Raw genomic sequence first — 27,423 nt, 5'->3', positions numbered from 1 at the left:
ACAGGCTGTCCTATCTCCTCTTCTCCCTCCTCTATAAGCCCACCCTGCAGTGTCGGCCCCTAGGGGGTCTCTCGGCCCCTATGGACATCCCCTCACCTTGGGGCACTGTCACTGTCCCCAGATATATCACCATCCGACACACAGAGTCACACACATCTACTTTTGTTTATGAAATCGATATGAACACAGTGGCTCGTGCCTCATGCCTCGGCTTTGTCCCTAGTTAATGGATGGTCTACAGAACGGCTGCCTTCACTGTGTGTAGCTACAGGTGCATTAAGCTGAAATTGTAGACACAACACTTAGCTAACTATCCCCCGAACATCCAACACAACTAACTGGGGGAAAGTTGGGATGATAAAGGACAACTATCCCTATAGTACCGGCTTACTTATATTAAGAGGGATTCTAGTAACAATTACAGTTATATATGTCCCAAGTTTCAGGAGCTCATCAGACCTGATGATATCTGAGATAACAATGTGACCGCGAGGAATTATTTTCTATGTAAGATTCCGTTTAGGCCGCTGTAGAACTAATTGCTCACAAATCCCAGCCAGACATCTTTATACAATGAAAGTGTAGGTACATATATCTGTGAATGTAACAGGACGCCTCTTCGCATTGGACCATTGGCATATTGGGGTTATGTCCCATCAGAGGAGTAATAAAATCTTCATCTTCCCTTTCACCAGTCGTGGTTAAGTTACATGAAAGCGGCAGACTAAACTCCAGATCCCGAGCTGTGGATTTGAATCCACTCCCATGTTTTGCAAAGGGAGGAACCGGATTTGCCAGTTTGGGGCGAGGTCCTTCCTCCTGCAAGAAATGTTTCTCAGAATCAGTCTTTCAATTGTCTGATTAGATCCAGGATTGAAGCCCTGTAAATGTCAGGTCCTACCCTGTAGAATATCAGTATATAATGGTACATAGAGCTGTTACTATGGGCAGTTTTAAGTGTGATTAGGAGAAAACTAGAGACTTTAGTGAAACGCACCTGTAGCCGACGCACGGTGGAGGAAGCCGATCTATCTCCTGGGATCCAGTGATATCACTCAATATAGTAATACATAGTAAGTGGTACCAGATCAGCCTTATAACGTGACACATGTGAATTATACCCGCTGTATGATTTCATTATTACGTTCCTCTTATTCATATTGTGTACAACATATACAGCAGCGCAGTACAAGCCTGGACTTTAAAGTGGAACTAAAGAAGTATAAACGTATTATGGTCCAAGCAATTTAATCAGGATGTTGCTACCTAAGGCCTATCAGTACCTCGACCACCTTAGGTAATTGCAGAGAATTCTTTATGAAACCCTGTCTGATTATGTCCTGAATAATGTCCCTGTAATATCTTTATGCTACAACTTCATCCTTATAAACATAGGTTAAACATAGGTACCTGCTAGGCCTGAAGACACAGGGTGTATCTGTTCCTAATACTTACTGAACTGAAAGATCTAAGCGATGATCCCCAAATGAATCCTTTGATTGACACTTTGGGCTAGATTTACTAAACTGCGGGTTTGAAAAAGTGGGGATGTTGCCTATAGCAACCAATCAGATTCTAGCTATCATTTTGTAGAAGGTACTAAATAAATGAAAGCTAGAACCTGATTGGTTGCTATAGGCAACATCTCCACTTTTTCAAACCCGCAGCTTAGTAAATATACCCCTTTGTCCTAGTTACTGATTATATTAGTGAGCCGGATAAAAAGTTGCTAGTAATATATTTTTAGACGTAGGAAAACAAAACTAAATGTAGAAACCTATTAATGACAGACTAACATTAACATAACGTTTAGAAAATGTCCAGTAAATTATCATTATTAATATATTATGTTTTGGGTTTAGTCCTTTCTTGAGATCCCCAGCACTGTCAGATAGCGATGCTTACCACCGTCAGTTTTTCCATCAATAGGCTGATGAGTCGTGTCTTGCCCCCCCAGGCTAAAATTTGCCCCCCCCCCCCTTCCTGACCACCGCACCACCCCGCGAGCATTTAGTTGCGGAGCACGTCTGGTTGCAAACATGTGATCTTATTACAGCAAGTGAATTTGTATGTGTCAGGTTTTATAAATGCTGATCTGGTAATCTTATATATAGGAGACTCTGTACTTATTATACAAGTGTCCAACAAACGCACATTCCTTCAACGTAGCTTAAAACTGTCCTTGTGCTTAATATGTGTAAATCATTTCTTTACATTGTTTATTTACCAGTTTATTCAACGTGTAGTATATTAATGTGTGTTACTTTGTTACCTTTTGTGTTAAACTGGTAATATAGATACAAAGTACAGACCCCACATAAACACACACTCACAGATGGTTATTGTTACGGTTTAATCTCAGTTCAACCTATGAGCCTATGAGTGACTTAGTACGGAGTGGATAATGGGCAACTATCCTACTGGTGCCCTTCCTGACTTAGGCAAGCAGTGAAACAATGTATTTATATATGATATATATCCGCAGCCTCCCCCCCCCCCCTCCTGTATACACCCACCTTCCTCTATACCCCCCCCTGATATTCTCCTGTCATACTCCCACCAATGGAGCGATGTCTCTGCTTGTCTGTCTGGTCGTAGTTTAGTACCTGTCTCTGATTGGGGCACGTGAACCCGTTGCCACATTCACCCTCAGTAAGATTGTAGCTCAGCATTTAATATCCCAACCATATTATTTCTGTAATATAAGGTTAGTGAACGTTACTTCTGCATTACACAGCTCAGTTATTGCTGCAGTTATAGAGAGACGGTTATTATGGGGAGTTTACCACACAGACCGAGCCAGATGCTTGGCTGGATCATTAAGGAGCAAAAGTAAAAGTGGACTGAGGGTGAATCATCTCCAGCCCCTGATGTAGTACAGCCCCCCCCCCCCCTCCCATTTACACTCCTTTTATTGGCGATGGATCCCTGTAAACTGGTTTTGGATTTGACCACCCCATTGATTTATCTTGTACTAGTTACAAGCTGGCCCCTAGATCCCTTTACATTTGTGGGAAGAGAGAGTTTATCTCTAGTATATATGGTTCCTGCACTAGATGCTAGCTTACAATACACATTATTTCTACCCATCTATTTTGTCCATAGAGTTCTTGCACCGATAATAAGCACCAGGTCCAACACCACAAATCAGTCTATCCAATGTGCGAAAATCAACTTCAATCAATGTTTCCGAAACCAGATACCCCTTAACTATTCACCGTAAACAAGTGAGAAAACCAGAGTTGAGTTTGAGGGAGGCTCTTCTGGATTAGCCATGGTGAACATTTGCCAACACTCCAACTACAACGCTTATCATCTGCCATGGCCAACAGGCCACCGTTGATGGTGGGGGTGGTAGTTGGACTGCAGCGGGAGTTCCGAAGCAGGCCGGCACCTTGTCTAGCTCCAGTTCACCAGGACCCAGGTTTCAGGGCTGTACGAAATTCCCAATTTGGTTGTATTCTGTTCTAAATTTGCTTCTGTCCTTTACCTCCCTCTCCTACCCTCCATGCTTATCATATTGCTGTACTGTGCCCCCCTGTGGATATAGCCGGTATTACATCTTATCTCTGTCTGCCTTTCTTTAAAGACAGGTGAACATTCCCAATGCCACAATATGGTAAGACCAAAAAACCCTTCAGAGCACTGTCACCCCCCTCCCCCCACCCCTGACCTCAGGGCTCTTCTCTCCACACCTTGTCCAGTCTCACTGCATGCCCTGTGGCCTCCTTGTTGTATTTGTTGTGTCTCTGAGCTGTGGTTTGTGGTTTAATCTGTGTAATACTCTATGTACTTGTAACGCTTCTCTTGGACTCTTGATCTTCTCCGCTTTGCCAAAAAGGCCAGTCTGGCCGATAACCCAAGAGATGTCCGACCATTCCGGCAGATTAACCCGGAGAGGACAGAACAGGTGGGGATTCTTGTTGAGAACAAACGTCATTCAGGTCCGTTATTAACGCTCCGATGGAATTTCGTGCAATGTCTGTACTCCACGTAAATTAACGTTCCACGCTATCTATCGAAACAGAAGTGAAAATTGGGTCCCCGCAATGTAATTCTACATTTTGAAGTCAGGTTTTTAAATCCTGATTCCACTGGGAAACAAACGTAACACATGAATTAATAACTTAACAATAAATTATAACTGTAGATTTGGTTGTGTAAGTCTAGTCCTCAAAACATCACAAGTTAAATGAATAACGTCATGACACTTAAAGCGGAATATTGATGGATTAAGTATTTTCTAATTAGCTTTATTTAATAACCATTGAGTATGCCAAATATATTTTACTTCCCTCCCCTACATTCAGAATTCTTTACACTTTGAGAGCATCAGACCTTTTATTGCAGGTGTAGATATATATCAGAGGCTGCATGACATGTCTACATTGCAAACTATCTAATTAATGGTTATAGTGGCTTTACTATTTTCTTTAGCACGGTCCTGCTTGTTGAGATATTTTAGTTACTTATTAGTAATATCAATAAAAATGTTTCTTTCTATATTCAACAAAGCAGGTCTTAATATATTGTAATTCAACACAAAACAACAATATTTTGATTCTGAAAAGTTGACAACTAGTAAAGTTTAGTTATTATGTATCGGAATCTTTAAGCTATTTTCAGTCTTCAAAAATATATCTTTTAAATATCACATTTACATTTAAAAAATCTTAAAAATTTACTAAGGAAATTGAACATATTTGTGAACTTCACATTAAAAGAACAGGATTTGCAACTGAAATATAGCCATAGACATAATAGTGGGATTATTTTTGCAAATATAATGAAAACACTTGCAAAATTAAATTTCATTTATTTCTTTACAACTTATCAACATCTGATGTATGAGAATAGAATAAAAGAATTTGCTGGAACTAAACATGTTTAACGCTCATTTGGAATTGGTACCTGTCACAATCCAGCCTGCGTGACGTGTGTGTGACAGGTTTAATCAAAACCAACCACCTGGTTTTTCGTGAAGAGCTGACATTTACTCGGGAAGTCTTCCATTCTCCCTTTACCCTTTACCTAAATTAAACTCTTACAAGTTACTTTCATCAGAGTTATCAGAAACCAGATGATCTCCTCTGACCCAGAGTTATCATAAACCAAATGATCTCCTCTGTTTCAACCATGTAGCATTCTAATACCAAGCACTTGAATTCATAAGTACACAAACACATGAACTTATTAAGTGTGATTTAATATGGAAAATAAATGCACAATTGTTAAAATATTTAACAAAATAACATACAATGATATAATATATTAGGGTCTAATAAAAGAAAAGGGAGAAAACAACACATATTATAAACTCTCGAATGAGACATTTAAACATGCTGCAGGTACCGACAGCTCTTGTATGTCAGAAATAAAAAGTCAGTGTTCATGCTAATAAGTTTTTTAATGACTTTCAAGTCAGGTTTTTTTTTACACTGGCCTAACTTCTTACCAGAATGTCCTGCAAAGATGATATTACATACACACAACGTGTCATAACTTTCCCTTAATTTACATACACTGTATGTATGTTAGTTGATAAAAAATGTGACATTTTCTGTGTCCTTATTCCCCTTCATTCAGACTTATCCCATCTGCTCAGTCACCCAGTTGAGATGTCTTGAGATATTACAGAACCACCAAGAATGTGAGGATACTAAAAACATTTTTTTAGGATATTATTGAGTATGATGCTATAACCTTAAAGAGAAATTCCATGAGGTTTTAGCTTTTACAACCCATGCCATAAATTGGTGTTGGGCACTCATCTGTACCTCTGGATTTCTCTATCCATAAACACCTCATGGGTAGAGCAGATGAATTTAGAGACAAAGAGATAACAATGTAATTTAGTCTCTCCCTCTTAGGTTTTACCCCATGAGTCACACCAAGCTAATACTATAAATGAAATCACCAACACCTATTTGTAGTACATAAAAGTACCAATGTAAGAAACAGTTGAGGTTGGACATTCCATCGTCTCCGGAAAGATGGAGACCAATGGCCCAGTCTGTACATTTTGCAGTGCGCGAGGAGGCAGCGCTGTCTGGCGCCAACATATTCAGGCCCTGGAATGTTCTCAGCAAGAAATCTAACCGTTCTGTCCTCTTAACTCTTGATGTGTTTTTGTCCTTTCAGCAGGTGTGTATGGGATTGCGGGAGGGGGCTTCAATGCAGCTATTGGGGGGGTGTAGAAAGAATATACATATATATTAAACATAGCAGAAGACAACCTGTAGATTAAAGACTTAAGTGTGCACGGTGTACAGTACATGTTACATTGTAACGCAGATTGATCGTAGGGATCCTAATTCATATTAATGAGTTCAATATTCATTAGAGGCTGCAGAGGTCTTCAAGTTAATTACAGTGCCAACTTTATCCCCCGGCAGTTCCTAAATCTAGACAGGCTTTCTGCCCTCTCTCTGTGGCAGGGCTGTGTACTGTATAGTATCGCCAACCTCACTCTAACCCCAGTGCATTCTGGTCCGCTGTAGATCAACACCGCTCTGGATAGGGAAGGCTTGAGAAAACCAGGACTGGATTGTGATCTCTTGATCAAACGGAGGAAGGTTGGCAATACTGGCCAGGCTTTTTAGTGTTTATCCGCATTAGGGCACTGGCATAGCAGCCATTTGGTGGGGTGAAGCGATATTCAGTCTATCAATTCTCTAGGTACCAGCAGCCTTACGGAGTCACAAGGCTCTTTGTGAATTGATAAGCTGTAGCCGCGTCAATATTGGTTCAGGCCACAAAATGGCTGCCTCCATTGAGTAGGCGACGGTAGTACGTTATATATATAACACATGACATGAAAGAGCATTGGCTGTAGGTCTTATTATAGGTGTGTGCCGAGTACGAGGGTCTAACCATGGGGCTTTGCAGGGTAGGACAGACAGCATTATCAGGGAGCAGCTTCTCTATCACAAAGTGGGTGACCCAGTTACCCCGCTTGTCCTTTATAACCTGTGTCAACTGTATATTCTAGCAGGGCGAGGAGAACTCGCGAATCTCCATCACTTTCTTCAGGCTCTTTCGAGTTATGCGTCTGGTGAAGCTTCTCAGCCGCGGAGAGGGGATCCGGACCCTCCTCTGGACCTTCATCAAGTCCTTCCAGGTAACACAACTCACCTGTTCTAAGCCACGCCCCTCCAAGGCACAGGCATAACCACATGACTTACTCACTGGACACAATGACAGAATGTTGAGGTCACGCTAGCGGAGAATATAACACACAATGGACTAGGTCAGGGTTTTCCCACCTTCAAATGACTTTATGGTATGTGTGTACCCTCGTGCAACATTTACTTACTGCATTGGGTAGGCGGCGGACCCCCCTGCGTTGGATGCAGATGGCGTTAGTCCTGGAGCGGCTGGGTCCAGTGAAGGGGTCAGGTGTGGACGTCTTACAGCTAGGGAAGCTCTTGAAGGTCTGAGCGAGGTCCTACCCCCGTACTCTTCATAAAATGTATATTTTGGTCTTGTTGTGATTTATGTTTCTAGTATTCAGCCGGCATTACAGTACCGACTGACTTTATTTCCTGCAATTAGGAATCCTTTCTCCATCAGGAACCTTGTTTCTGTACAGATTATTCCCCATGATCAATGCAGTCACTATAAAACTTTCACACACTGAGATTTCTATTACAGAGACAAACAGACTTTAGCAGAGGGTAACCTGGGTGTCTGGGCAGTGACGACTGGCGTAGAAATGCTGATTTTTCCCGTTCCCTATTTCGGTTTTCTTACTGACTTTGCTTTGTTTTGTTTCCCACAGGCGCTCCCCTATGTGGCTCTCCTTATTGTTATGCTGTTTTTTATCTATGCGGTGATAGGCATGCAGGTAAGGATACAGAATATCACCTCTCCATAAGCTCCATATTACACCACCTTAGTAATGAATGACGAACTCACCTGCTCTTCCGGAATGTCACCCTCCAGGACCCCACTTCCCTCTCTTGTTATCAGGCCCTGCCTCCGAGGGGAGGTCCAAGGGGCAGGTGCTGGGTCCATTCATGTAAATCACATCATCATGACCCTGACGTCAGCCCCCCTCCCGCTGCGTGATGACACAAATGATGGTATCGCGCAGCCGGGATCCGGCCTGAGATGAACTAATCAGTCTAGTGACAGAATTGAGGCACGAGGCACAGTAATGTCACTAGTTTTGTAAAGAATTGATATACAGCCTTCTCATGAATTTCGGTGAAGCCTCCACTGTGCACTAGCGGTGGGTACATGATAACAGAGGTTCTGTTGCCCAACGCCTTTGAGCCTGTAGACTGCTGCCTGCTTAGCCCAGTACAATATACAGTCTTTGAGCAGCTGGTTTAACCTCTTCCTTTTCCTCTTATACTCGTCTGTTATTTTGACTCATGATGTTTGGGCAGCACATTAACATTGTCACATACATCCCACTGCTGACACCAATTTCTGTACAGGTTTTTGGAAAGATTGCTCTGAATGACACCACAGAAATCAACAGGAACAATAACTTTCAGACCTTCCCACAAGCCGTCCTGCTGCTCTTCAGGTTTGTGAATTTTGGAAATGGGGTAAAGGGCTGAACTAGTTCGGGACTCTGGTCTCAGAAATGAGTTGAACTCAGTCACTGAGAGAATTTCTCATTAACTAGTATTGAACCTAGCTTCTATTTCTCCTCTTAGAATTCCTGTTCACTCTGCCTCCACCCTCTAACTTACATTTTTTGTGTGTTTGTCCCTCCCCTATTCCACCCTCCACTCCTGATTCTCATCGGTTGGTTGATGGTGACCTGGCAGATGTGCCACAGGGGAAGCCTGGCAGGAGATCATGCTGGCCTGTCTCCCCTACAAAAAGTGTGAACCCGACTCTGACAACTCCACCGAAGAAGAAGACTTCACCTGCGGGAGCAGCTTCGCCGTCTTCTACTTCATCAGCTTCTACATGCTCTGCGCCTTCCTGGTAAGTGTGAACCCCAGGGGTAAACGATGGGAAAGGATTCCGATTCAGGGACCCAGGGTTGAATGTCTAGTTAGTAATGTATTTCCTACTACTTAGCCTTCTGCCGGCTGAACCAGTGTGCGTCAGTAACGCAATAAACTTTAAGTATATTATTAGAATGTAACGGTTAGGGAATTATGTACTTTTACACGAGGATATTAAATAGGATTAATGATTAGGGTAATAATTGGTTGTATATAAAAGTTGCAAGAAAAATCATCATAGAGCATATAGTGCATTAACATGCTGTACATTACTGCTACAAGACAAGGCGCAAGAGCAATTCTCCTTTCAGTTCCATCTATGCCCACGATCACTCCTCTAAGTACTCTGCTAATACGCTAGGCACACTGCCAATCCTCTAGGTACACTGACAGTCCTCTAGGTACACTGACAGTCCTCTAGAAACAGGGTCAGTCCTCTAGGTACACTGACAGTCCTCTAGACACAGTGTCAGTCCTCTGGGTACACTGACAGTCCTCTGGGTACACTGACAGTCCTCTGGGTACACTGACAGTCCTCTAGGCACAGTGTCAGTCCTCTGGGTACACTGACAGTCCTCTAGGCACAGTGTCAGTCCTCTGGGTACACTGACAGTCCTCTAGACACAGTGTCAGTCCTCTGGGTACACTAACAGTCCTCTGGGTACACTGACAGTCCTCTGGGTACACTGACAGTCCTCTAGGCACAGTGTCAGTCCTCTGGGTACACTGACAGTCCTCTAGACACAGTGTCAGTCCTCTGGGTACACTGACAGTCCTCTGGGTACAGTGCCGGTACATCTCTTTGTACATGCTGCATACACAAGTAGCACATGGTGACATTCTGCGTAATTATCACTATATATTTAATGTTACTGCGTCTAGGGAGCCGTGTGCCAGGGTATATATCAGTGATTATGGTCCTGTCCTCCGCTCATACACAGCGTGTCACCTATATGTCACGTTTGTTGTCTCTTCCTCTCTGCAGATCATCAATCTGTTTGTTGCGGTCATTATGGATAACTTTGACTATCTGACGCGGGATTGGTCCATATTGGGCCCTCATCATTTGGATGAATTCAAACGGATTTGGGCAGAGTATGATCCAGAGGCCAAGTAAGGACCAGAGACGGAGCTGTCACATAGAGACCACCCATGTATCCGTAGACGGGGTCTTCTTGTCACAATAACCTGATATTTCTCACTACCATTCCTATTGATGGATACATGTAAAGAGTCATTTAATATTCATATATATAACTTTTTTCCTTATCTATAACCACTTCATTTAAACAGATCTTATGAACCATGAGTTTAAGCCGGGTTCTAATTCTCTATCCCGGTAACACAAACATGAAGTCTTTCTCTCCCGCCACTAGATGGCAGTGTGACACTGCCCCATCACCAAAGAGTGACACAGAAAGCGATGCACATTGTGACGTTTACCAAAAATATATTGGTTAATACTGTTTTGCCAGTCATTGAAAAAAAAACATGTTTTGGATGACAATCTTCCCAAAACAGCCCGTGGCGTTGTGTCCTTTAAACATGGACCATTAACTGATTTCTTGTCTCCTATGATGCTCTCAATTTATTGAAATCTTCCCCCAGAAATGTGATAACAAGTCCAGCCCTGTCTGTAAGACCCAACCCCGATGCTACACATTACCTCTGCCGGAAAGCCGCACGGTGGCTTTAGGAACAGGCGGAATTGTAGCTCGTGTACAAAGCTTATTCCCCATTCAATTCCTTAAGCAACATAGTGTTATACCCAAGGGCTTAACTAGAAATTTGGGGGCCACATGGCAAAAGTTTGAAGGATCCCTCAAGGCTTCTAGGGATGTGCCCCCTCCTCTCACTTAACTTGCTTGGCTGCTCTGCTGGACGACGCTCCGCACTTACTGCTCGGACAGGAAGGATCCCTTCCCACTGAGCAGAACTTAGTTTTGAAAGCCGGTGTCTGTTCTTGCCTCCAGCGTTATTTTTCCGGTACTAATTGTGTGATAAAATATTCTTACTTCACCTATTTTCTTTGCACCATGCAGGAGTTTGATCAAACATTTGCGGATTACAACATATTTTCTCACACACTCAGTACCGTGATTGCCTACGATTTGCGAGACAAAAGAACATGCGAACTGATTATGGAACTATCGTTGAATCGATGACAGAGGAAACCGCGCTCTACTCTGTGCGCTGCAGCGCTCAGGGGAGATGGCAGCGGAGAGCAGAGCCTAGAGAAGCACGGATGGCAGCTACATGGGGCCCCTGCAGCTGAGGGGCCCCGATGGGCACCCTAAGCTGCTGGGCCCTGTAGTTGCTGCTCCCTCTGCACCACGTAGTTACGTCCTTGGTTATGGATCAGATCAGCTCTGTGACGCCCCCTGTTGTCTGTCTCCCTAGGGGTCGAATCAAACACCTGGATGTAGTGACCCTGCTGCGGCGGATCCAGCCCCCGCTGGGATTTGGGAAGCTGTGTCCGCACCGCGTGGCCTGTAAGGTACAGAAGTAACAGGCGGCAGGAACCGCATTGTATCATTTCCATTTACCTGTCGCCAGGAGCCTGATCATAGTAATCACACAGTGACCTCTGTAGTTATATCTCCTGCCTGTCAATATGTCTCTTCTATCTCTCCATGGGACTATCTGCCCAAAGCCCAGAGCTCTTCTAGACCAGTCCCAGCCCCGGACTGTGTGTGACACTTGGTAAAATGTAGCAGCAAAGGAAGTATCTAACGTGCTGTAATAACTTTATATCTGGTTCCTAATGGATGTGTGTGGAATCAGTCAGTGTCAGATACATCCTGTGCTGCTACAGCGTTACATTAATACTGGGTACTGCTGCATCTCACCAATAAGGGGTCCTCTCCTGGTGTTATGGTTGGGGGGGGGGGTACAGAACCTTCCCTGGTAGAGGAAAGCAATTTAATTTCTGATCATTACCAATTTGAATGTGATTAGTCCAAAATGTTTATTGTCAACACTGTTTAGTGACCATAGAAGCAGATGGCAGAAAACACCAACTTCATTTCAGGGGGGTGCCCAATAATTAGCCGCTTCGTTTGGATCAGATCCTTATAGGGCTTCATAATCGTTTGAGGGCAACGAAAGCTTTGATACAAGGCCAATTTGTCTAGATTGGCTCCAAATATCACAAATTTAACAGCAAAATCTGCTGTGCAAATACAATAATATCCAACGCACACAGGGATGTTTGGCACTGCCCCCCCCCCCCCACCCCCCCCGAAAAATTTGGGGGAGGGCCTGACACCCTACTGGGGTCCCTGTGCTGCTTTTTGGACGATGGGCGTGGCAGTGCATGCACAGCGAAGCAGAAGTGCCGGTAGACCCAAGAGGGTAGTGACTTTGCCAGGCTGCCATCACAGAAGGTGGTCATGCCAGCGTGGATGATGCCCCCTAGCAATTTTGTTTTTTTCGACACAGGCATGTTGTCATACACAGCGAATCCCCTAAGTACTGTTATTAGGAGAGAAGGGGGGTTACTGAAATTACTTTTTCAAATGGAAAACCCCATTAACATTCCTTAAATGAAGGTGATATAGAAACGGGGGCCATGTTGTAGCTACACCGGCTGATTCTCTCTCTCTCTCTCGTACAGCGATTAGTCGCCATGAACATGCCGCTGAACAGCGACGGAACGGTGATGTTTAACGCCACTCCTCTTCGCTTTGGTTCGGACCTCTCTATGCATTAAAACTGACGGTAAGTACGTCCTGCGGTATTGTCCATAACCTTTATAGACTGGGCAGAGTCTCAGGAGAATGCACAGGTACCTGGCGCTGTAACCTGTAGCAGCCAATCAGATGTTTACGTTTCCCTTTCTGTACTAGACAGAATGTGATGCCGTTGCTGTTGGATACAGCGCCTTATCTGTGTGCCAGTTATGCTGGATGCATCCCAGTAGCTCAGACATTTGCGAATACTGGAATTGTCATTTAGTACCATTAAAGGAACATTGAGACCAGGAATGGGTTTACATTAAAAGTAGGGACTGAGTCCCTGTTTCCGCCACCACGGAGCAGTGTTACAAAGCTCTGTGAACTCTGAATCCTGTATGTGCAGCAACTAAATTAATGCTCTTCAAAGGGAGAGGGGATTTCTGAATAACACAGAACCACCAGCCCTGCACTGATGAGCCCATACTAGGCAGAGACAGTTCTTTCTGTAGGTGACTCAGAGGGCTGGTCTGTAAATATCTATACCCAGAAGTCCCTTGTCCTTTAGGAGGTGAATTATTTGCATTTTTCTAATGAGTCTAACAAGCTCCCACCCCTCTGTTTTCCTCCGGCCTCTCAGGTAATCTGGAACAGGCCAATGAGAGCTCAGGGCCATTATTAAAAAGATCTGGAAAAGAACCAGTATGAAGCTCCTGGGACCAGGTGGTGCCCCTGCTGGTGGTGAGTGGGATACTGCAGGCCAATGCCACCACAGTGTCCCTAATGTAATATATACACAGATGTGTGTGCATGCTCTTTACTCTAGCTCTGTAATACAGTAGGGAAGACAAGGACCAGTAGGGGAAGACAAGGACATACGTAAAACAGACATACATAAAACAAGCACAGGCAAGGCAGACAAAATGAATGGAGACATGAAAACAAAGGGTATGGAGGACCCTGCTCATTAGAGAGCTTACATTCTAAAGGAAGAGGGCACAGCTGAAACAAGAGGAGCGATTGTTGCTCAGAGTGGAGACTGGATAGGTGTGAGGGTGCATTAGTGTGAATAGTGTTATCGGGGATAAGGTCACCTCTAAATAAGAGACGGGTTTTCAAAGAGCATCTAAACATCTGAAGGCTGTGGGAAGTCTGATTGGGCATGGTAGGGAATTCCATAAGTGGGGAGCAGCACGGGAGAAGTCTTGTAGGTGGGAGTGAGAGGTGGTTACCAGAGATGAGACAAGGTGCAGGTCAGAGGTAGATCTATGAGGATGGGAGGGAGAGTATTTTGATATGAGGTTTGAGATGTATGAAGGGGTTGGTGTTGTTGAGGGCTTTGTAGGATACAGGGAGCCAGTGTAGGGATTTGCAGAGTGGTGCAGCAGATATGGAGCGGTGAGAGAGGAAGATCAGTCTTGCAGCAGCATTTAGGATGGATTGAAGTGTGGATATATGGGTGTCAGGAATGCCAGATATCAGGAGGTGACAATAGTCAACATGAGAGAATATGAGAGATTGGATAAGAGTTTTGGTAGCTTGTTGAGTAAGAAAGGGCATATTCTTTTGAAGGTAAAGACGACTAAGTCCGCCCCATTTTTCCCCAATTCACAAGGGAGCGCCGGGAAACCTTCATTTTATTATAGATACTGGACGACATCATTGCGCAAGAATTATTTTGCAAACGACTTTTCTTAAATGCCCCCGATTGTATTTAGTCGAGTCCAACCTTCTGCTGTATAAGTTCTTCTAGTGCAACCTTCATAAACTCTATCTGCGTTGATCCAGAGGAAGAGGGAACGAAACCTCCATTCTGGCAGCTGCCGATGTAGCCTCACGGATAATCGGATAAATTCCTTGGTTTATTTCCCCCATAACATCCTCTAGTAAATACTGATACTGTATTTTGGTTATCAGACAATAAGGACTTTTCCTGTATTCTCCTATAGGTTTGAGGACAGGGATCTGTTATGTCTACGAAACAAATTTCAATGAAAACCTTATTTCAGATATCACACCCTACAAAGCCAATGAAACAACTCTGTACATATTTGGGAATGAAATAGGCAGCTGTTTTATAGAAGACAACTTGTATTTGAGATTTAGGGCTAGATTTACTAGGCTGCGGGTTTGAAAAAGTGGGGATGTTGCGTATAGCAACCAATCAGATTCTAGCTTTCATTTATTTAGTACTTTCTACAATAAGACAGCTATAATCTGATTGGTTGCTATAGGCAACATCCCCACTTTTTCAAACCCGCAGCTTAGTAAATCTAGCCCTAAGTCATTAATAGATGTAGCTATATGTACGGAGGAGATACATCTATATGTAAAACATGCGACAACATTACTGAGTGCAGGAGAAGCACTTTTGATGGTTCGTTATTATAACCCTGTTCCTGGAAATATCTATTTTCTCCCTCCCCCCAGATGACGAAGTTACGGTGGGGAAGTTTTATGCCACTTTCCTGATCCAGGAATACTTTCGGAAATTCAAGAAGCGTAAAGAGCAGGGGCTGGTAGGAAAACCTTCCCAGCGCAACGCCCTCTCCCTGCAGGTACGCGCTATACGATGTATATACAGTATATATGTGTCTGTTACATGGGAACGTTGTTTGCTCTCCACAACCAGAAGACCTTTCGCACCTCAGCGGTTGCCTAACTGGTGCTTTTGGGGCTACAATAATCCCTGATGGGTAAACTAACAACATTTGCATTCAAATAGACCACTTTTAGGAAAAATAAATTAAAATAGAAGAAACTACAATACCCCGGTTGCATAACTGTGCACACCCTTCCATAATGGGTCTGTAGCTGTGATCAGAGTTAACCAATCACATTCAAGATCATGTTGAACTGTCATTAGCAATGACAGTGATTAACCCCAACTGGCAGATTCCTGGGTTACATCCTATTGGGATAGCCAACATCTACCAATCAGGAGAGGGGTGTACCTGTGCCATGGGACACTGAGGACTGTCATCAATAACAGGGACATTGTCCAAGACCAGGACGTCCAGCCACAGCTGATGACAGGACAAGGAGGAAACTCATCAGGGCGGCCGTCAAGAGGCCGACAGCAACATTAAAGGAGCTGCAGGAACTGGTCACGCCCTACGGGTGAAGAAGTATTAGTGTGTGGGTGTGTACACTTATGCAACAGAGATATCATAGTTTTTATTTTCTCTTTTTGTTAGAAAAATTGTTTTTCACTTGACTGTTGTTGGTCACATTATAGGTAGAAAAGGTCGGACATGAATTATCTTCATTTCACTTGTAACAAGGGTGTGTAGACTTATTCTATCCACTGTATATATTCTACTCTATATATGTCTATACCACCATGTATATAATAGTATAGTATTTAGCTGTAAAATCTACCTGGTACATAACTATGTTTACTGTTCTGTATATAAATGTATACACCACCTGTATATACCACCCTGTATATAGCTATATACCACCCTGTATATAGCTATACACCACCCTGTATATAGCTGTATATACCACCCTGTATATAGCTATACACCACCCTGTATATAGCTGTATATACCACCCTGTATATAATAGTATAGTATTTAGCTGTATAATCTACCTGGTACTTAACTATGTTTACTGCTCTGTATATAAATGTATATACCACCTGTATATATCTGTATATACCTCCCTGTATATAGCTATACACCACCCTGTACATATCTGTATATACCACCCTGTATATAGCTGTATATGCCACCCTGTATATACCACCCTGTACATATCTGTATATACCACCCTGTATATACCTATATACCACCCTGTACATATCTGTATATACCACCCTGTATATAGCTATATACCACCCTGTATATAGCTATACACCACCCTGTATATAGCTGTATATACCACCCTATATATATAATAGTATAGTATTTAGCTGTATAATCTACCTGGTACTTAACTATGTTTACTGCTCTGTATATAAATGTATACACCACCTGTATATATCTGTATATACCTCCCTGTATATAGCCATACACCACCCTGTACATATCTGTATATACCACCCTGTATATATCTGTATATGCCACCCTGTATATACCTATATACCACCCTGTATATAGCTGTATATACCACCCTGTATATACCTATATACCACCCTGTACATATCTGTATATACCACCCTGTATATACCTATATACCACCCTGTACATAACTGTATATACCACCCTGTATATACCTATATACCACCCTGTACATATCTGTATATACTACCCTGTATATACCTATATACCACCCTGTATATAGCTGTATATACCACCCTGTATATAATAGTATAGTATTTAGCTGTATAATCTACCTGGTACTTAACTATGTTTACTGCTCTGTATATAAATGTATATACCACCTGTATATATCTGTATATACCTCCCTGTATATAGCCATACACCACCCTGTACATATCTGTATATACCACCCTGTATATAGCTGTATATACCACCCTGTATATAGCTGTGTATGCCACCCTGTATATAGCTGTATATACCACCCTGTACATATCTGTATATACCACCCTGTATATACCTATATACCACCCTGTACATATCTGTATATACCACCCTGTATATACCTATATACCACCCTGTACATAACTGTATATACCACCCTGTATATACCTATATACCACCCTGTACATATCTGTATATACCACCCTGTATATACCTATATACCACCCTGTACATATCTGTATATACCACCCTGTATATACCTATATACCACCCTGTACATAACTGTATATACCACCCTGTATATACCTATATACCACCCTGTACATAACTGTATATACCACCCTGTATATATCTGTATATACCTCCCTGTATATAGCCATACACCACCCTGTACATATCTGTATATACCACCCTGTACATATCTGTATATACCACCCTGTATATAGCTGTATATACCACCCTGTATATAGCTGTATATACCACCCTGTATATACCTATATACCACCCTGAATATACCTATATACCACCCTGTACATATCTATATATACCACCCTGTATATACCTATATACCACCCTGTACATATCTGTATATACCACCCTGTACATATCTGTATATACCACCCTGTATATACCTATATACCACCCTGTACATAACTGTATATACCACCCTGTATATACCTATATACCACCCTGTACATAACTGTATATACCATCCTTTACTGTATATACCACCCTGTACATAACTGTGTACCCCGCCCTGTATATAACGCACTGTACAGACTCATCACCCCCCACCCTGTAGACCACTCCCCATTTCCTCTCTTAGTATAACAGTCCCCGGGGGGCTCCCTAGACCAGGACTGACCCTGAGTCTGCTGTAAGTTGCGTTATGACATAACTGTGTTTGGTGATGGATTATGATGGAGCGATGTGGGAGATTTCTGCCCCCCGCACCGGCATATTGCCCAGATGTTTGTGGTTCCCCCTCAGGCCGGGCTGCGCACACTGCATGATATTGGGCCAGAGATCCGCAGAGCTATTTCCGGAGATCTGACCGCAGAGGAGGAGCTGGACAAAGCCATGAAAGAGGCCGTGTCTGCCGCGTCCGAGGACGACATCTTCAGGGTGTGTAGGAAATGCTGCAATAACTGCAGAGGGGGATTTGGGGGCATGAAGGGAACTGCGGGTAATACTGGGAGGACCAACACTGGTACAACACATACGGAGCTCTGCTGATACACACAGTCTATGAGGAGCGTAACAAGTCATACAGACTACGTATCTCACCCTGTAACATTGTATCTCTCATCCTGTAACATTGTATCTCTCACCCTGTAACATTGTATCTCTCACCCTGTAACATTGTATCTCTCATCCTGTAACATTGTAGCTCTTTTCCTGTAACATTGTACCTCTCATCCTGAACATTGTATCTCTCATCCTGCAACATTGTATCTCTCATCCTGCAACATTGTAGCTCTTTTCCTGTAACATTGTATCTCTCTATAATTGTATCTCTCGCCCTGTAACATTGTATCTCTCATCCTGTAACATTGTATCTCTCATCCTGCAACATTGTATCTCTCATCCTGCAACATTGTAGCTCTTTTCCTGTAACATTGTATCTCTCTATAATTGTATCTCTCACCCTGTAACATTACATCTAATCCTGTAACATTGTATCTCATCCTGTAACATTGTGGATCTCATCCTGTAACATTGTATCACCATGTAACATTGTATCTCTCACCCTGTAACATTGTGGATCTCATCCTGTAACATTGTATCTCTCACCCTGTGACATTGTATCTCATCCTGTAACATTGTATCTCTCACCCTGTAACATTGTATCTCTCACCCTGTAACATTGCATCTCTCATCCTGTAACATTGTATCTCTCACCCTGTAACATTGTATCTCTCATTCTGTAACATTGAATCTCTCACCCTGTAACATTGTATCTCTCACCCTGTAACATTGAATCTCTCATCCTGTAACATTGAATCTCTCACCCTGTAACATTGTATCTCTCACCCTGTAACATTGTATCTCTCACCCTGTAACATTGTATCTCTCACCCTGTAACATTGTAGCGCTCATCCTGTAACATTGTAGCGCTCACCCTGTAACATTATAGCGCTCATCCTGTAACATTGAATCTCTCACCCTGTAACATTGTATCTCTCACCCTGTAACATTGAATCTCTCACCCTGTAACATTGTATCTCTCACCCTGTAACATTGAATCTCTCATCCTGTAACATTGAATCTCACCCTGTAACATTGTATCTATCACCCTGTAACATTGTATCTCATTCTGTAACATTGTATCTCTCACCCTGTAACTTTGTATCTTTCATCCTATAATATTCTATCTTATCCCTGTAACATTGTATCTCTCACCCTGTAACATTGTATCTCTCACCCTGTAACTTTGTATCTTTCATCCTATAACATTCTATCTTATCCCTGTAACATTGTATCTCTCATCTTTTCTTATATAATTGTTGTGTCACATTTTACCCTCTTATGTTACATTGAGTCCATTGTCCTTTAACACTGAATTTTTCATCTGAATTTATCAAATCCCTCATTGCTTTATGTTGTATCCTTCATCCTATAACAGTGCAGTCTCTGTAATATCGTCCCCCTGGGATACATTCCCGCCTCTCATTCTATGGATGAATGTATATGGATTAACCCTTTGTGAGCCAGACTCCTCTCGCTTCCTCTCTACCTTCTGCACATCGCAGTCCAGTAGTCTTTATATCGCCCCATTACAGGAGTGGTTTGGGTCTAGTCACATTGCTACAACGGAAAAGTTATCTTAGCTATTCTCTGTTGGATAATGTAACGTGACAGGTTTCACTAAGTAGCAAGTGGTGATCCGGTGGATAGATGTCCGGCTGTTCCTGTCACCTCTAATGATAGATGTATGTGATTCCCAGGACACTGCCACAGCCTTTGCCCATAATGTAATATTTCTCTGTCACCGATTCTTCTATTGTCGCACTCGTCTGTCCCGCATTGTGGTCACGTCTTCTCCACACAGTCGTGCTCTGTCGCTGCGTCTTCCTGTTCCTACGTCTCTATGTACATATCCACCAGGATTAGGGGCTCTCGCCGGTCGCTGCAGATTATTGACCCATATTTCTCACTGGTCGTTCTTGTGTCTCCTTTTGTTTCCCCAGAGGGCTGGAGGCTTGTTTGGAAATCACGTCAGCTACTACCAGAGTGAGGTACGAAGTGCGTTCCCCCAAACCTTCACCACCCAGAGGCCTCTTCACATCAGCAAGACGTCCGGTGGGCCGGGGGAGCTAGATTCCCCTTCCCACGAGAAGCTGGTGGACTCTACGTTTACTCCCAGCAGTTACTCTTCCTCTGGTTCCAATGCCAACATAAATAATGCCAACAACACTGCCCTGGTACGTCTTCCCAGCCTGCCCACCTACCAGAGCACCGTCAGCACCGTAGAGGGGCAGAGCCGCCCAGTGCGCACACACGGATCGTGGAAACTCAGCTCCAAGAGGTAAGATACCGCTGGGGTTCAATAATCGTTCCCTGGTGACATGACGGCCGCAAATCTGGCGCGTTTTGTAGACCAACGTCCGGAGATTAAGCTGTGTATATACCAGGAGAGGTCTCCTCTCTCCCCACGTGACTGTCTCTCTCTCTCTCTCTGTTTCTTTTATCGCTGACCCAGGACGTGTCGCTGCGAGGCCTGGGGACGGTAGGTTCTACTTCCCTGGGATCTGTTACTTGCATCAGGCGCGGGGAGGAGATTTCTGCTGAGCATAAGTTAGATGTTATAATCTGAGGCCTAGGTCATTGAGGTTTCTTCCTTTACCTCCATAGCTCAGTATCCAGAGACAGCCGACTGCCGATCATCTGCCGGGAGGAGGCGTCGCAGGACGAGACGTACGATGCCAGCGAGGATGTAGAGTACAGCAGTGAGCCCAGTCTCCTCTGCTCTGAAATGTGAGTCTATATAACTATACCTGAAATGTGGCAAGTGAGACACTGCTGAAGGCAACAAAGGAGAATTAAAACCAATCAGGAGACAGAATTCTGCTAGGAAAGATACAAATGTATTATATCATCATGGTTTATAAAACCAAACAGCAGCTGCTTTGCAAAGGAGTAACTTCCTTCCTGGGAAGTAACTGCTCCCTGCCTGTGACACACACTAACACATAGATGTACTCAGAAACAGAGGCATACTCAGAAACACACACCAGGCTTTTTTCTGTGCTGTGTATAACGCTACACAACCATATTATAAGCCCCCATGTATCATCCATGGGGTATTGTCGACTCTCACATCTAAATCTACCGTCCGCCGCCAAACTGTTATTTCTCGACATCACCAAGACCAATTTTGGTAGTATACAATTCACATAATGCTGCCTCAGTGCATTTGTCCGCAGATTACATACGTAGGTGCAGGATAGCAATAAATATCAGAAAAATTAAAAGTCCCACCTACCTCTGCTTTTGGACCTCCCTACTTGTTTGAGCCTCATTTCCCATTACCTCCGTGGTCAGTGACGTGCAGGAATAACGCAATAGACACATCTCACACCCTACCCATTCTCCGCAGGTATTCAGACCACGATGAGGAGAGCCGACAGTTGACCCCGTCAGAGGGAGAGGCGGAGAGGGGGCTGTGTCCGTCTCCCAAAAGAAGCTTCCTGCGCTCTGCCTCGTTAGGTAACCCGCATGTCATTTGTTAGTGTGAGATTGTAAAGCTCGTTCTAGACTCTAGGGGGTGCTGTTGGTACATCGGGGCTAGAAGTCTAGAAGTTCAGAGCTGCTGGACATTATCCACACCTTTGTTGCAGGCAGGAGGGCGTCGTTCCACCTGGAGTGCCTGAGGAGGTACCGCAACCAAGGTGGGGAGACGTCACCCAAAGCCGTGCTGCCGCAGCTTCACCTGGTGCACCATCAGGTCCGTACACAGTAGTAATTCCCTTTACCATTAAATTATGTCTCTCTTATGTCTCTTATTATTCATTCTGTTTCTTTCTCTCCATATTGGGACTTCCGCTCTCGTCCCCGTCCTGCCCGTTCTCCCTCACTCCCTGCATCCTCCTAAATCTCTCCCTATGGGAGAACTACAGACACTTCCACCCCCAACTAGTAGCATTGTGGAGATCCCACGCCCGGATCACACGTAGTTCAGAAGATGCCCATCCATTGCTGAAGCTGGCACTGCCAATGCTATTTGGACATAGCAGTTATGTAATGTCTCAGTGTCTGATTGTCTGGGAGAAGCTGATCCGTAGTATTTTTTTTTTTTAAAGTTTTATTGTTGCAAAGTCAGATTAACAGAAGACTACGATTGACAGAGTGAATACACTTATCAACAGTAGTCAAAAATAGCATAGAGTCTGCGACCAGCATAAAACATGTGAATCATCAAGTCAACCAAACATTTAGATATAGGGATAATGAGTTGTCCTGAGTTTTCGAAAAAAAAGGAGAGAAGAAGAAAGAGAAGAGGAAGAGTACAGAAGAAGGAAAGAGCGAAAGAAGAAGGATAAAGGGTGGGAGGGTTAGCAGTGACTAGATCCAATGTAACAGAAAAGAGAAGTCCTAGAAAGAAATTAAGTATTAGAACTGGGTTATGTAAAGGGTGGACACGCCTGAATAAAGGATAACCACGGGTCCCAGACCTTGGTGAAGGCTCTCGAGGAGTTCCGAATAATACTGGTCATATACTCCATCCGTTGAGTCTGCCAGACTCTATTGATTATGGACTGCATGGAGGGAGGGGATTACAGTCGCCAGTCTGCCGCTATTTGGCAGGTAGCTGCCAAGAGAATGTGCCTGATTAATTTATTCTGATGTCGGGGTGCCGAGGGAGCTCCCACAGGGAGGAGAAAGAATTTAGGCTCCAGGGGAATATCCACCTGAAGGATTGAATTAATCAAGCCTTTGATCTCAAGCCAGAAACTTGACAGATTTAGGCACATCCACCATATATGGAGGAATGTGCCCTCGTGGGAGCACCCTCGCCAACACCGATCAGACGAGTCAGGGAGGATTCTACGGAGACGCGAAGGCACATGGTACCATCGGTATAGCACCTTATAGACGTTCTCTTTGATTCTAACACAGATAGAACTAGAGGCAGCTTTCTCCTATATCTCTGACCATTCCTCATCTAACAGCTCTTCACCAAGGTCACGTTCCCAGGCTAGTTCATGGGGGGCTCTAAGAGTCGAGGTGGAAGAAGCAAGCTCATAATAAAGCGTAGATATTAGAACTTTTGCTGAGGATTGGCGTAAACAGAGGGCTTCAAAGGTAGAGACAGAGCACTGATCCGTAGTATTAAGGGAAAATGTGAAATATGAAAATTTCATGCCAGACAAGCCAACCAGTTCCGGCCTCGCCCTTCAGAACCAAAACTCCCAGAAACCAGTTACTCAAAGTTTGAGAATGAATATACCGTATTTCCCCATGTATAAGACGCACCTTAATTTTGGCCCCGAAATTTAAAAAAAAAAAATATTACGGTAGCTGTCAAAAAAGGCAGGGAGAGTGTAATGGCAGCACACTCCCTGCAATTATCGCCCCATCTCTCTTCTCCCCTACGCCTCCAAACTTCTTGAGCGAATTGTCTGCTGTCGCCTCACCAGATATCTCTCGGACAATTCCCTCCTTGACCCTCTCCAATCTGGATACCGCCCCCTCCACTCTACTGAAACTGCCCTGGCCAAAGTGACCAATGACCTCCTATCGGTCAAATCTAAGGGTCACTTCTCCATACTCATCCTCCTCGACCTTCGACACCGTGGACCACCCCCTCCTTCTGCAAACTCTTCTCTCTCTCTGCCTCTCTGGTTCCATCCACTCCTGGTTCTGCTCGTACCTTGCTAACCGCTCCTTCTCTGTCTCCATGTCTGGCTCTTCCTCCACCCCCTCCCCTCTCTCGGTAGGAGTCCCCCAGGGCTCTGTCCTCGGCCCCCTACTCTTTTCGCTCTACACATCCTCCCTCGGTGCCCTTATCTCCTCCTTCGGTCTTCAGTATCACCTTTATGCTGACGACATTCAACTTTACATTTCTTCTCCTGATTCCTGATCTCTCTTCCTCCCTCCTCTCTAGTGTATCTGACTGCCTCTCTGCCATCTCCTCCTGGATGTCCTCCCGCTTTCTCAAAATTAACATCTCTAAAACCAAACTCATTGTCTTTCCTCCCCCTAGACTCCCCTCCCACCACAACCTCACTATTGTTGTTAATAACACTACCATCTCCTCTGTCTCCCAACTCCGCTGCCTGGGTGTCACCCTCGACTCCTCTCTCTCTTTTGCCCCCATGTCCAATCCCTTGCTCAAGCCTGCCGCTTCCAACTGCGCAACATCGCCCGCATCCGACCCTTCCTGTCACAAGACGCCACCAAAACCATCATCCATGCACTCATCATCTCCCGCCTCGACTACTGCAACCTTCTCCTCACTGGCCTCCCCCTCTCACATCTCGCCCCCCTCCGCTCTGTACTCAATGCGGCTGCTAGACTCATCTTTCTCTCACGCCGCTCCTCCTCTGCCTCCCCTCTCTGCCTCGCCTTACACTGGCTCCCCATCCCCTACAGAATCCTCTTCAAACTCCTCACCACCACTTACAAGGCTCTCTCCAACTCTACTGCCCCTATATCTCTAACCTCCTCACCAATCACACTCCTGCCCGCTCCCTGCGCTCGGCCAATGACCGTCGCCTCTCCTCCACTCTAATTACCACTTCCCACTCCAGAATCCAAGACTTCGCCCGAGCTGCCCCCCTGCACTGGAAAGACCTCCCATGTTCCATCCGTCTCGCTCCCAATCTGTGCTCCTTCAAACGAGCACTTAAAACTCACCTGTTCCTCAAAGCTTATCAACCATCCACTTAACCCCTCATCTACTCTGCTCGCTATCCCCTCTCTCCCCTGGCCCCTTCTTCTCCCCCCTGGCATCACCAGCTCCCTCTCCTGTCTGATTTGTCCACCCTCCCTTAGGATGTAAGCTCTTATGAGCAGGGCCCCTCTTCCCTCGTGTCTCCATACCTATTCTTCTGCTCTGTCCTTACTCCATATGGCTGTCCCAGAGTTACTGAAGCATTGGTACTTTGTGTTTATCGTTCTGTACTGTTTAACCCTGTATGGTCTACTGTTTGTACTATGTACGGCGCTGCGGAAACCTTTTGGCGCCTAACAAATAAATGATAATAATAAATTATGCCACACAGTTGTGTCCTCAGTTCAACTTGAAACATATATTCAGCTGTTTCTTATGTGTTACCTCTGGAGCCATCTCACAGATCTTTATTCCGCACCAGTTAAAATGTGCCAGGAGTTGCCTTGGGCAATGGCATCCTTTTACAGTAAACAAATGACACTTCATATGACGTCTGCCTTGTATTTTGCTTTATCATGTAGATTGACAGAAACATCAACCTGTGTCGCTTGTCCCCCCCTCCTCTATCTCCAGGCGTTAGCGGTGGCCGGCCTCAGCCCTCTACTGCGGAGGAGTCACTCGCCCACAGCTTTCTCACGGCTCTGCTCCACGCCGCCCGCCACGCCCTGCTCCCGAGGGTGGGCGCAACAGACTGTGCCAGCGCTGAGATTACACGGCGACCCGAGCTCCAAAGGAAACCTAAACAGCAGCTTCCCCTCTGTGCACTGCAGCGACTGCAGCCTGGGGGGAGCCCGTCCAGCCTCCCTCACAGTCCCCTGCCACGCGCCGGACCAGACGCGGCAGCACCACGGCAGCGCCAGCAGTTTGGTGGAAGCGGTGAGGAGACCGAATGTTACTGACCTGTATCCTGTTGTCAGAACCAGACACCACCTCAGACATGTCTGTATAGATGGATGAGATCCTGCGGCCAACTCCAGTTATGGGACCTAGTATACAGAATTATTATTATTGTCTTTGATTTGTAATGTGCCCCCCGGCAGGGCAGGACAATGTGGAAAAACAGGCCATACAAGGTAGACAAATCCAGACATGTTGTTGAGGGGCTCGTAGGTAAGGGTGAGTAATTTAATGCTGGAGGACACAGGGAACCAGTGCCGGGTACTGTGAGTGGTGGAGCGGTGAGAGAGGAAGATCAGTCTTGCAGCAGCATTTAGGGTGGATTGAAGTGAGGATATACGGGTGTCAGGAACACCAGATAGGAGGAGGTTGCAGTAGTCAAGACGGGAGATGATGAGAGAATGGATGAGAGTTTTGGTAGCATGTTGACTAAAAAAAAGGGCGTATTCTGGCAATGTTTCTAAGGTGGAGGTGACAGGACTGGGAGAGAGTCTGGATGTGAGGAATAAAGCAGAGGGAGAGTGTGACACCGAGGCAGCAGACTTGGGAGACTGAGGAAATTGTGGCGTTATTGAGGGTGAGGAGAAGATTTGAGGGCAGGTGGTGACTTTGGTGAAGAATAGGAGGAGAGCTGGGCTGTGAGGTGGTGCAGATGGGCAGAGGAACAAGTTGATAGAGGCAACATGCGTCAGAGGATAGTGGATATTAGAGAAGTGTAGTATATTTGCTTGGCTAGTGATAGGAGGATGTCACCTATTTGTAGTGAAGCTAGTTGGCTTTAGAGCGAAATTTCCTTCAGTGGCGTTCGGCAGTGCCGGTCTGTTTGGTGTCCGGTTGAGGTTGTCGGAGACTGTATGTGGTTGGCGGTGCCGCACTGGAGTGGATCGGGTTGAGAGTATTTAGGTGTCGCCGTGTGCGGGTGGATCTGGGTGAGGCTGAAGCACAGGGGTGCTGGTCGGAGCGCTCAAAGACAAAGCTGGAGAAGCTGAGCTGAATTGGGAGAAGGTTGAGGGACTGTTGACAACATTGGGTCGGTTTAGCCTAATTTGCAGGTAATTAAACTGCAAGATAGTAAATAGAAAGGCCTGAGTAGGACCTGATGTAGAGTTGGTCGCAAATTGGGCGTAATTTACTCTCCCACTTGCACACATGTTTTTATGTTTGTTTTTTGTACAACAAACACATCAATAAAACATAAAAATCCTCACTGGTGCCAGAGGCCGTAATCACCGTTATTCGCTCTTTCCACTTCTGCGTCTTTTTCCCGGTCTGCTTTCCGTTAACAATTGTGCAAACGCCCCCTTACTGTACTTGGCCTACGCTGGAAATTCCCCCTCCCACCTCTCCAGGCGTGGGCTGGGGTAAGCGGCAGAATCACGGAGTTCTGCACATTTCACGCACGATACGCTACAGCAGCGGCTCTACTGCCCGCTCTGCGCCAGTCACCGGTCGTGGTGGAGATTTAGGTTGTTACGTCAGAGTTAGGTCTGTGTATCCAG

General features: G+C 44.7%; 1 protein-coding gene and 1 long non-coding RNA gene across 3 annotated transcripts in view; one reads left to right on the top strand and one right to left on the bottom strand.

Annotated features, from left to right (window-relative positions):
* The window catches only part of LOC142153279 (uncharacterized), a 43,597-nt gene that overhangs the window by 1,059 nt on the left and 15,115 nt on the right, over positions 1-27,423 (bottom strand). The window lies entirely within an intron of this gene.
* CACNA1C (calcium voltage-gated channel subunit alpha1 C) overlaps positions 1-27,423 on the top strand; it is a 278,371-nt gene that overhangs the window by 246,931 nt on the left and 4,017 nt on the right. The window contains 19 exon segments of the mRNA XM_075210714.1: positions 3,590-3,619; positions 6,992-7,120; positions 7,781-7,846; positions 8,445-8,536; positions 8,784-8,946; positions 9,955-10,082; positions 11,370-11,466; positions 12,586-12,645; positions 12,647-12,689; positions 13,284-13,301; positions 13,304-13,384; positions 15,074-15,201; positions 18,121-18,255; positions 20,322-20,659; positions 20,834-20,860; positions 20,986-21,108; positions 21,731-21,840; positions 21,972-22,078; positions 25,601-25,903. Coding sequence (XP_075066815.1) covers positions 3,590-3,619; positions 6,992-7,120; positions 7,781-7,846; positions 8,445-8,536; positions 8,784-8,946; positions 9,955-10,082; positions 11,370-11,466; positions 12,586-12,645; positions 12,647-12,689; positions 13,284-13,301; positions 13,304-13,384; positions 15,074-15,201; positions 18,121-18,255; positions 20,322-20,659; positions 20,834-20,860; positions 20,986-21,108; positions 21,731-21,840; positions 21,972-22,078; positions 25,601-25,903 — 2,178 coding nt within the window.

The sequence above is a fragment of the Mixophyes fleayi genome, chromosome 4 (genome assembly GCF_038048845.1).
Source record: "Mixophyes fleayi isolate aMixFle1 chromosome 4, aMixFle1.hap1, whole genome shotgun sequence".
Classification (NCBI taxonomy): Eukaryota; Metazoa; Chordata; class Amphibia; order Anura; family Limnodynastidae; genus Mixophyes; species Mixophyes fleayi.
This window is presented reverse-complemented; position numbering and strand designations above follow the sequence as displayed.